Consider the following 12,451-nt stretch of genomic DNA (forward strand, 5'->3'; position numbering starts at 1 on the left):
ACACTGAAGGAAGAAGGGCCTCTCCTGTGGGGCTGCACAGTGGGTCAGTCTGACGGTGCTGCTTCAACATGGGGGGCCCAGAACACACGGTGCTTCAGGGACCTCGGAGTTCTGGCTTGGCCTGGTGATAACCAACCTCCTCTCAAGCCCCCTGAACACAGACACACGTGCTCCAGGTCTCCCGCCTGCACTGGTATCTCGACTCCCTCTGCCCGCACACACTGGCCAGGGCTCCCCCGGCCCTGCCTCCCTTCCTTCCACGTTTGTCCTCCCTCGGGTAGGCTCCCTCAGCCCCAGGGGAATACATAGCTTTCTTAGACCTGATATCTCTCTTTTACTAGAGTTTAACCGTTCTTTGTATTTAACTTCCCCTGTGTAAATCATCAGGTGGTGTGTATTTCTTGACTGGTCACGGACTGAGATACAACACATTTCCCGCTTAGCAACCAGAAATTGCCAGTAGAAAAGACAGAAGGAATCAAAGTCTAGAAAAAAAAAACCAGACTTTTCAGTACATGGTCATATACTTAATGATCAAATAGACTATCGAACACATACTAATAAAGCATGTATTCCATTTGATTGTAGCATCAGCTTTTATATAACAAACGTATTATATACAAGTAAAAAGAGAACATAAAAGTCATTCCTCTCTTAATGAAAAGCTGACCCAGACCAAATAGTATAAAATAAAAAACATCCAAAAAAGCAGCTTCTGAGATACTAAGCAGTACACATTCATGCTCCCGCGTAAAGGGCAAAGATGATTACATCATACAAACGTCAGCATAAACACGGGTACCAATGTAGTATCAACACACTTCCCACGGTGGTCTCAGTCCAAGACACACGGATCTGGTTTTTATAACATCATATATGGGCTTAGCTGGGGGTTGGTGATTATGCCCTTTCTCAAACAGGAAAGGGTTTATTTTCTCCTTTATCAGATGTTTGCCAGGTAAAAGATACAAACCAAGGTACAAAGGAAATAAACATGACATTAGCGGGTATCTTTGACTTTGGCTAGATACCTGATTTGGTGACATGTCTACCACAAGTCATGCAAAGGATGCTGTTTCAACCAGCAAAAAAATTAAAATATAAATTATAACATCAGCATATTGAGACTATTACCCAGCAAAGGGCCTTTTGCAATGAGAATGACTAAGAAACAGTTTTCGGTAACGGTGGAGAAAACAGATCTTCACCAACGTTTAAAATCCATCCTCTGAAAAAATAAAATCCATTCTGTTAACATGACCCATGTTTAGGAAGACAGCTGTCTCCTTGATTAGATACCACTTCCCACCCAAATTCCCCGCCCCTCAACTTGTCATTTTGCTGCACTGTGTGATTCCAGTGGTGCTCCTGTCCATCCTCACTGCAGATACACCTGCGGGTACAGGTAAAGCTGTCCCTAGAGAACTGGGTCACTCTGGAATGGTCTCAGTAAGTGGCACCCTGGTCCCTAAATGAGTCAATGATAAGGAAAGGGTTTCTTGCTGTCGTCCTAGAAACTGCCCACAAGTCTGAATGCTGTAAGCATTTTACCTGTTAAATATGTCACCACTAAATTGTTTGCCCAGTCACCTTATGACAAGGATGGAAAACCTGTTAGGATTTGGTTCCCCATTTATGACGGGGATCCGGAGAACGAATATGTAAAACAGGCCAGTAAAGGACGCTGCAGCTGGAGTCATTCCTTCTGGTTGCCAGTCTGGGGAGTAGAATTATTGCTGTTCTCTTCACTTGTGCTACCCGTCCTGTTGGTTAGGATGTGATTAGGAACAGATGGTTTAAGAGCAGTTTACCACGAAAGGCAGGACGGGAGAGAGGAAAGGACAAGTCTGGTCTAGGGTGATGGAGTCAATGTGCCAAATGGCTGGTCTTTTTGCCCCAGCTATGGATCTTGGCGTCATCTTTGAGCCTAGCTGTGGGCTGTCATCAGAGCCTAGAATCTGTATTAAAACCTAGTGATGTTATTAGCACTTGGCATGAAATGGATTGACAGGGAGAAAATTAAGAGAAAAAATATTATCCCAGCCGAACAGATGGGGTAATAATATCAATGAGCTAAGTCAAATTAGCATGAAAAATGTGTCTATCATTTATCTGGGACAGGTTGCTCCACCCCTCCACCAAGGCTAAATCCAGCCTAGGTGTGGTGGCTCATTAGAAAGACAAATACAGAGCCCTGAAGCTGCACGTAGGAGACACAGATGGTGGGCATCTCTTGGCTGGCAAGGGCTATACTATAATCATGTTCTTATTTCAGGGAAGGATTCCAAATAAAATAATCCAAAGAAACATTCTTCCATTTCACGAGTACTGTTACCATCAATTAATGACAGAAATAATACTGGTTTTCCCCAAAAAACTATTTTGCCAGGAGAGTAGCAAAAAGAAAATGGTTAAAAGCTCTGTGCAGGAAAAGGAATTTTCCCTTATACTCACATTCTGCTTTAATCTTTGGCAATGAGACCAGAAAGAAACGTTGAAAAAGCAGATTATCCGTATATTCTTATGAGCTCAAGTGAGTTTTACAGATACAGAGAATGTAACATTTTAGGAAATCTAGGACAAAATTCTATTAATATTCATCACTGTTCTGCAGATTATACATGGTATCAGTGTGATTCATTAAATTCCCTCTTTAAAAAAAGAAAAGAAAAAAAACCCCAGAAAAATGCCACCAGGACTTAGCTCACAGATGAGGACCACTTCAACAGGGGACATCGACTTTATCCGACAATAAAGGACCGAGAGGCTGGACACGGAGAGAGGTCCCATATTACAACACACACACATTACTCTTTTATACCAGGAAAAAAAGAACCTCCCCCTTCACGATAAAAATGCTTCAAAGCTAGAAGGACAAAAGAGCAAAATGAGAAAAGCATTTATCTTGGCAGCAGTATTAGAAAATTATATTCCAGAAAATGTTCACATTTCCTTTCCTATTACAAATAAAGGAAGGAAATATTTTGCCAAAACTCAAAAAGCCTTTTCTTTCTCTATGGTAAATTCAGGTAAATAGGCTGGGTCAGAACAGTACCGTCCAACAGAATGAAAACGTAAGCCACATACATAATTTAAAATTTTCTAGTGGCCACATTTAAAAAAGATGAATTCATTTTTAACATTTAAAATGCCACCATGACTCAGTTCACAGACGTGGACCACTTCAGCAGAGCCCTTCAACCAATATATCTGAAATAGTACCGTTTTAAACGTAATCGATATAAATACTAAAGAGATCTTCTATATCTTTTTCATATTAAGTCTTCAAAATCTGGAATATATTTTACACCACAGCACATCACAGATTCAGTGACATACATTTCAAGTGCCCAATAGTTCTTTGCAGCTTGTTGGTACCACACTGGGCAGCACTGCTCGGTACTGAGAACTTTCATTTCCATTACTTAATGAGGATAGATGTTTGCACTGCAGCTTCTGCAGTGGAAAGTTTGGTTATGGTGAATTTTATTACTATAGAACCAAAGGGGATGTATATGGTAAGAGTGTGGACTGCTGTTTTAATAAAAAGGTCTAAATCTTTGTGCCATTCATTATAAGCAGTACCAAGTTTTCAGCTAATATGCTTTCAGATGCTAGGGTCCTTGGTGTATTAAAAATGCTTCCCCTACTTAGTAGGGGCCTCAGAAGAGAAGACTGCATTGTAGTTTCTTGTTCTTACCCCTGCCAACCAGTTGACATACATGAAAACATGCTACTATCACAACGTATTGGGTTATATTCACATGAGGTTGATATTTCATTTGCTTAAGGATTATTTAATTATGAGTTTGGGTTCACTGCAATCTCCTATGCCTCAAATAAAACATTTTAAAAATGTTCTTTTAAGAATAACATCATTTTGGTTCATTGCTGTAAGTCTGTATCTTGACATACTAAGGAAATGTGCATATATGAACACAGAATCTATGTAAAGTCTATCTTTGGTATTCCTACCAAATAACTGGAATTGAGGAGTCTTAAAACTACTTCAAAGAAGAAGCCTTTCTAGATCATAGAGAAGTTTCCAAAGTACATCTTCACTTGGCTGATATGCTGACAAGGTGAAAATAAACACACAATAAGAACATACAATACACACATTTAACTTCATTTTTTTTCCGAATGGGATAATGTTCCACATGCCTTCATACTTCTGGAAAGAGCCTCAGAAGATTTTTCTACTCCAAATGTGGTTTCTCTCTACTAGTTAAGCATTAACCAATAAAAGGTAAGGATAAAGAACTTTTAAAAGTTAATAATTAAAAAACACAACACAGTAGAAAACATGGTAAAAGACATGAAGAAGGATTTCCAGGAAGAAATAGGAATTCCCATAATAAAACACGGTCATCTTAGTAGTAACCAAATATACACAAAATGAAACCACAATGAGATACTATTTTACACTCCCCAGCTTGGCAAAATTTTCAGTCCGATGATCCCAAACATCGGTGAGTATCTAGAGTACCACAAATCCCAGTGCACCGGTGGGAGTTCAGTTGGTACAATTACTTTGGGGGGAAAAAACCATCCTAATCTAACCAGGTTGATGACACACTTTATTGTATGAAACAGCAAATCTCTTCGAGGTTTACATCTACTCTCGTGTATGTGCACCAGAGATCACATAAAACAATGTTCATAGCAACATTTCCTTTTTCTATTTCAAAGCAAGATGTCCCTCAATATCTAGCAACAGGAGAAGGGTAATTTTATGACATATTCATCCAGTGAAATAACACTTAGCAGTGAAAATAAACTAGGGTACCTGTTTCAAAATGATTATGCCAAAATGTAATAAACATAAAAAGTAACAGAAGAATACAGTTTAATTTCATATAAAAACCAATAAAATTTGTTTTTGAGGACACGTACATAGAAGCAAAATAATAAATAAAGGCTACAGTCAACACAGCGCTCAGGAGAGGGGCTCCCGGTAGCAAACAGGGGTGGGAATACGGTCAGGGAAGAGCACACGGTGCCTCAAAGGTAAGACAAGAAGCTGGTGGGAGACACGTGAGGGTTTGTTACTCATTCTGTCAGTGTGTCTCTTACATATAGTGTGTGTGTGCATGTTTATTCCATTGCTTGTGAGAAATAATTTTAAAAATTGGGATGGTTGTAACAAACAAACGAAAAGATTATCCAACATGTTTCAGATGACAAAGCACCACCCAGAGTGCTGTGAACTTACCTCTTTCTCTCATTCACCGCCGGCTGTAATTGCTGCTTCTGCTTCTCTGGTTCTCTCCTTCTTGACGGCAGAGACCACTGTCCTGCTCAGACGGTACCCATCACATTCCAGGGGCTCAACACATGCAGATTAAAGGAAGGCAGCTATGCTCACCACTATACCACCAGTGCTGCACCATGCTGATTAAAGGGATGACCAAACTGACCTGACTTGACCTGCATTTCTAGAAAACCAGGGAAACTTTGAAAATCTGAGTTACCAGTGGGTAAGGATGATTTGGCTCACTTGCTTTCATGATGTAGTGCATTTCTGGAAACTTACAGCCTATTCTCTCTCTTTTTTTTTTAAATTAAGACTTTATTTTTTTAGAGTAGTTTTAGATTCGCAGCAAAATTACACGGGAAAATACAGAGCTTTCTCATATATTCCCTATCCCCATAGGTGGATAGCTTTCTCCATTATCAACATCCCTCCTCTGAGTGCTACACTTGTTACAACTGATGAACCTTCATGGACACATCATAATCACCTCAAGTCCACAGTTTACGTTAGGGTTCACTCTTGGTATGGTACATTCTATTAGTTTGGACAAACATATAATGACATGCACTCATTGTTATGGTATTCTGCCTTAAAATCTGTGCTCCACCTGCCCTAAATAAAAGAAATCAATCTGAAATGGCTACATACTGAATGATTCCAACTATATGACATTTTGGAAAAGACAAAATTATGGCGATAGTAAAAAAATCAGTGGTTACCAGCCTATTCTCTCTTACCGCCTCCTTCACCCTCCCTAAGCTTGGTGCTGAAGGTTGGAAATAGTTCAGTGATGAGATCAACCTCAGACACTGCCTTCCAGAAATGTGTCCTGCCTTCAGAGGTGGCTGCATCAAAGGGGGCCCTGCTATTAAGAGTTGTGGCCACACTGCACTTTCTTCTGCACTGAATTAGGGGACCAGATTCACAGCCCGTGGCTTCAGGGTACTCACAAAACCAGTCATCTTTTGAACCAGTCAAGGGAGGAGTGACTGATTTAATGCCATCCTAGGTCCTAGTCACTGCCTGAGATGATTCTGCAGTCCCCTTCCAACACACACACACACACACACATACACACACACACACACACACACACACACACAACCACATGTGTGTCTCCTCCAACGGTCAAATGATCTGTCTGCATTTTACAACTAATTTGCAGCTTTCAGGTACGAGGTTCATGATGGGAGCAGGAACACAGTATCCCAACCGAACAGGAAGGTTTCAACCAAACACAGAACTAAAATTAGAAAAGGTGTAAGAAATGGAAGGGAACAAACATTCCATTTTCAGAATAGGTGTTTTCTGGAATTTATTCCTCTTTAATGCTTAATATAAAATCTGAGATTTCACCAATGCCTTGAGAGACAAATGCACACAAATTGAAATCTGGAAACAATAATTATGCAGATCAAAGTGGGCCCTGACACTTTAGAAAAGATGTTAAATGAAAAGCATTTCTAGAAAAAGCAAAACCCTAGATAGCAAAATCAAATAAAAGACAAAACAAAACAAAACAGAAAGAGGCTTTGGTACCTTTCAACAACAGAAGACAAAAATAAATTTAGTGCATTATTAAATTCATGTAATATAAAAACATCTATGTGGGAGTGTTGCATAAATCTATAAAACAGAAACAAATCTAAAATGTATTAGAGCCTGAGAGAAAAAAAAATCTTCCTTTTCACCTCTGATTTTAACAGAATACCAGAATTTGGAAAAACAAGTACTTCCCCAACTAAATTTTCTTCCAGTCTGCATACACCTTAGCAGGATGGCACTCGGTTTTATCTGAGTTTAAAATGGCATAATTTGATTTTGAGCAGCACATTTTCTTTGCCCCAATAAGCGTACTCCAGGAAATAAAAACTCTGTATTGAAATGCTCTTAGTATTACATGTATGTCTGCCATTCCCACCCACTTCTTCCCGAGGTTTTTAAGACTGTGATGATTCAAACCTGAAGGCAGCTAGTTAAAGGAGGGAGGAAGAAAATCATTACACGTCTGGAATTCAGCTGGTAAAACAGAACAAGGACATAATATTCTCTGAACACAGTGTGGTCCCAGAGGGCCATACCTCAGGACTCTGCAGAGCCTGGGTCCTGTAGGAAATACCCTACAATGTGCTTCGAGCTCACTTATAACAAGCGTGGTACCAGGTGAGGCTGGTCTCTCCTATTTCTTTGCTGAAGCAAAACTAAAAAAAAAAAAAAAAAATTTGGGGTGGTGGGGTGGATGGTGTATACCTGTGGTAGTAATTTAGCACTGTATTCCTCTAGTCTCTTTAGGGGAATCATACTAGGCCTACTCTAACCAGAGCATTTCAAAAGTTCTGAGGCCGGTCTGAGTAGCTTTGTCTAGCAAGTTTGGTATTGCCTGACCCCTCACCCCTAGAACTGAACTCACAAAGATTCAGCCTTCCCAAATTGGTTCTTGGTGCTCACCACCAAGAGTAGACTAATGTTAAGTTAGAGCATCATAATATTAATTTTTTTTTAAATTGCTGTATCTTAAAAAGAAATTCTCAGTCTTATCAGACTTTACCATGATATCCAGTTCAAAAAAAAAAAAAAAATCCTGGATAGTCCCTGGGATTGATCCAATAGAATTCAACCTGGATCTTATTTAATGCCAGCTAAGCAGTAATAGTCATAATTTCACAGCAGTTTTCCTTGGAGGGAAAATTGTGGATCCTGTATCTGTATCCAGTCAATCAGGAGTCGGTGGCAGGCTTTTCTTCCAGTTGTAGTCCTGGGCTGCAGATTTTGGCATTAGCAATCAGTAAGTTCTTTAGTCCACACTCAGCAAGTTGGAAGGAGACAGAACACGGGTGACAGTGACTTAAGTCTTCTGTTCTTTAAATTTCTTACAAATTTCCTGCTCAGAATCTAAACGGCAAAGTTCAGCATCAGGACGCGGAGAACAGCAGACCTTAGGCAGCCCTCTGAATTTATCCTAGTCAAGACTATTCCCAGGTTTGGCAACTAGAAACTCTAAAAAAATGCATAAGCAGGGACAAGGATGCACAGAAGTAGTCTCTGCCCTGATGAAGTAGACACATTCAGTGTTTATCAGCACCCACTCCAAAGAGAGGAGAAATTTCATGTGCCAAGTACAATTCAGAGTTACTCTCTGATAGCCCCTTTCTTGTATGTTCTGCTCTGAAAAATCACTAGCGTTCAAATGCGGAATGAGAACACGTTACTCTGAAAATCTGGGACTGTGCACTGGCCAGAAATATAAGCTGGTAAATTTAGAGAACCAATGAAGAATCGAGGAAAAAAATTAACGTGTACAGCCATATTCATATCTTTTAATATGCCTCATCAAGTGTTCACAAAATACATCTAACCGAGATCTCCCTTTCTCAAAAAATATAATCCTTTCACAAAATAGAATAAGCAGCTGTTAGTCAGGGGAGCTACATTTAAAAATATATGTGCACTTTTGCATAAATCAGTTGCTAGAGCTGAAATGCCTTCAGATATGAGTCAGATAATTTCCTTATAAATTTACTATCTAATGAGTGCACCTCTTTAAATATATCTTTTAAGCAATCTTAATGCCTTAGGTGAAACTTTCCCCTTGCAAGAGATAAAGAAGCATATCTTTTTCAAAATAGCAATCATTTTCATCCTTGTAACTTGGTTCTAATCACACATTGTTGCAACGATTTCTGGGAACATCTATAGGAGCTGAGGGGATTTATGGGGTTGAGAATTTCCATTATCAAAAGGAGGCTAGGACATCTAATTCTTTCTACAGTTACTACAAAGCACTGGAAAGTGATGCTTGTGATTCTGCAGCAAAAATCTTCTGCCCTTTGTCAACCAACGCTGCTCTTTTTTTCTTTCTGATCAAAATATTCTAAGAGCCCGAAGACTAATTTCAAGGACACCATCCAGGCAGCTTAAAGAGAAGCAGGTCTGGGCAATACTGGTGTCAACTACAACCCAGGGCAGAGCCAACATTTTCTCTCTGATGGTGCCGCCCCCTCATCTCTCAGCCCTTCAGGAAGCAAACCAGTAACAGGCTACAGGACCTCTGGGGGAGTGAGGCAACTGCAGGCAATTCGGAAAACAAGAAAAAACCCACCACAGTCCTGATTTGGTTTAAAGCAATCATGCAATCCCGTTATACCCATGTCTTCCCCAAACACCTTTTCCATGGCAAGCAAAGTTACTGGTAATGCATGTGGCTTTTGTCACAGTGATGCATTAGGTAAGCAGGTGTATGCTGAGTACCAGGGGGTGCTCCGAAATGCATCTCTGTCATCTTCTACGTGTCTTCACTAAGGTTCTGCCTAGTTATTAAAAAAAAAAAAAAGCCAGTTATTGCATTGTGTTGACAAGAAAATTCACCCCGGCAGTGATATTCTGAATGTCAGGAACGGAGATGCTGGAAATCACAATACATCACTCCCATGTGATTGATAAGAGCAAATCCTGGGTTTCAGGATCAGAGCCCAGATTTAAATCACACCCACCCAATCTGCCAAATATAAACGTGGAAAGAAAGCCATGTGTTTTCAACAGTTGCTGAAACTCCTCTCAGAAGGCTTGATCGACACACACCTGGGTGAGTGGGTGGGCAGGGTTACCTCACTCATGGGCAACAGCACCTGTATGGCCATACCTTTGGTAAACAGCTGATACCCAGGTCCCCCGGGTGCCACCATGGTTCAACCACTGAAGGCTGAGCCCCGGCATGGGGGTGGGGTGGGGGCCTCCTAGACGTGCTCCAGCCTGGGGTGGTCAGTGCCCAGGGTTTACTGGTTGCTACATATTTTTAATATCACCCCTGAATGGCAGGGGTCCAAAAACAGAAACCTCCTCTTCAGCTCTGCTTTGAGTCCATTAAAATAACAAACTGCATGATTTTCTACCTGGAAATTATTGCTGAAAAGGTCTTCTTTCCTCTTAGGGAGGTACCACAGTGGGCCAGTTTTAGGTTACTGTGTCCCCCGCCCCACCCCACCCCCAGGGTTTCATCACCTTCAACTTTTGGAGGAAAGTGGGAAATCTATATTTTAAATATCAGCAACCCACTTGAATTCTTTAAAAGAGTCTGTGCAGGACAAACACAGCCAGAGCCAGCGTGGCCGGCAGCCCACTGTCCTGTGACCTCCTGCCTCCCCTACCCATCCAACTGCCCAGGGTCAATACGGCACCCATGCTGGTTGGGCCCGTGAACGTTCTTTCCCTGCGGAGTTTCTTCTCTCTCCTCACTGTATAAGAGCAACTGCAGATGCTAATGGTGTTTTTATACGTCCCCAGGAGGCTTTTGAGCCGTGTGTGTGTGTGTGTGTGTGTGTGTGTGTGTGTGTGTGTGTGTGAATTGCAGAGAGAACAGGAAAACAGGAAAGGAGATGAGTAAGGGTGGGGGGCTTCATCCTTTCGTACTTTACCCCCGGGCGCGATCCATCCCCAGAGTGTAGACACGGTAATGAATGACTGCCGAGGTACAAAATAAGCAACAAGAAAGGGGGGACATGTGCATTGCTCTTCCAGATATTTTCACTTCTCTCCTATGATAACGAAATATGAGCGGCAATTAACCCTGGAGCCCCTGAGCAGTTTGGGGTGGGGGGTGTGGCATGAACACGGCACCGTGGCCTTCCACTCTGGGCCCCGGGGTTCCTCCTCAGGTGTGACTGACTCAGGAGCCTGAAAATGGTGAGCTGAATGGGTCGGGGTGCCCAGAGCCCTCCCTGCCTTTGGAATGGTCCCCTGAAATCATGAAACCTCAATGGCATCAAGACCAACTTTCATCCCAGGATCACGAGTTGTGCGAGAATGAAGATTTTGCAGATAGTGGGTTTCCTGAGAAAGTTCTGACAGAATAAATATTTTCAAAGAGAAAAAAAGTCAGCCCGCAGAGTCTCTAAGGGATCTACATCTTCAGGGAAAATGAGAGCAGAGATGGTAAACACGCAGTATTTTTCAAAGGGTTTTCTGTAGACACTGATGTCTGCTGGATTTTAGCATCCACCAGACTACTTCTACTCCAGTTTCTTCCCCAGTTCTTTGAAGATAAATCTGGATTGTTTAATATCTTTGCATATGATAAACATGTTATAAAAATACTATCATTTTCCTAACAAGTATTCCAATGTTCCATCTTTATAAAAATAGTTTTAAGAGCCTTTAAAATATTTTCTGTGTGGGCTTTGCCTCTGTTTAAAACATGTGCACAGAAACCACCCACGGCCATCTGTGGACTTACTGATGTAAAACAAAGCAAGATTTCACATCGGCGAGGAACTACAGGTGCCAGGGTATAATTTATATCATTGATCGTCACTGCCTTCCTCCCACAGGTGTTCCAGAAATGGTACAAATCCCGGGTAGCCTCAAAAGACCTATTACTTACAGACATCAAAGTTCCCAGTAATGTACTTTCATTTCATATTAGTGTTAAAAATAGACGCTTTAGAATTCAGTCTTAATCTGAAGTACAGTCAAAACCTCAACTGCTATGGATATAAAGATTTCAAGGAAATACAGCAAAAATGTTTATGTGGTTTTCTCTGGGTAGTAGAATAATAGGTGATTTAAAATTTTTTCTACTTTGTACTTTTTTTTTCTAGGCTACTTTCATAATCAGAAAAAAAATAATATTTTTAAAGGGGAAGTAAGACTCAAAATATTACCTTATTTAATAAAGAAATGCTAAAGTTTATTTTGAAAGTGAATCCACCTGCTTTACAAAGTTGCAATAGTACATATCATTTATCGGTCTAAATATTAGAAAAGCTTGTGGCTTTTACGTTCCCTAAAAGACGTATGACAATAAAGTGGCTTCAAGAACATTTTGGTTAGTTTAGGAACTCAGGCATTTTTTTCAAGGTTGACCATTGGTTCTTGCAAACCATCTCCTTTCCAATGTAAGTGACTTAAAACGTGCAAAAGACCTTAAAAATTTGGCTTTAGTTCGGCTAGTTCAGAAAAAGTAACATGAACTTGCACTTTAAAATAAAAAGCACCTATTACTTTTTTGCACCTTAAATTTTTCTTGGAAGAAGGGGGTATAAATTTTAAGTAAACCAAATTATCAATAAATAAAAACAAACTTTAATATACAGCAAGAATTAAAAATAGGACGGGAAAAAACCTGGCTGCTTTGTGTGTTTTTACCCTGGACAGTCCCAGTTGTGCATTTGAGAAAGCAAAAGCTAAACAGTTAGGAGA

At 40.6% G+C, this 12,451-nt stretch overlaps 1 protein-coding gene across 1 annotated transcript in view; it reads right to left on the minus strand.

Moving 5' to 3' along the window:
• Nucleotides 1-6,555: 6,555 nt before the first annotated feature.
• The window catches only part of SH3BGRL2 (SH3 domain binding glutamate rich protein like 2), a 59,650-nt gene continuing 53,754 nt past the window's right edge, over nucleotides 6,556-12,451 (minus strand). The window contains exon 4 of the mRNA XM_031455966.2: nucleotides 6,556-9,564. Within this exon, the coding sequence (XP_031311826.2) occupies nucleotides 9,553-9,564 (12 nt within the window). The 3' untranslated portion in view covers nucleotides 6,556-9,552. The remainder of the gene's footprint in view (nucleotides 9,565-12,451) is intronic.

This window comes from Camelus dromedarius, chromosome 6 (assembly GCF_036321535.1).
Source record: "Camelus dromedarius isolate mCamDro1 chromosome 6, mCamDro1.pat, whole genome shotgun sequence".
NCBI classification, from domain to species: domain Eukaryota; kingdom Metazoa; phylum Chordata; class Mammalia; order Artiodactyla; family Camelidae; genus Camelus; species Camelus dromedarius.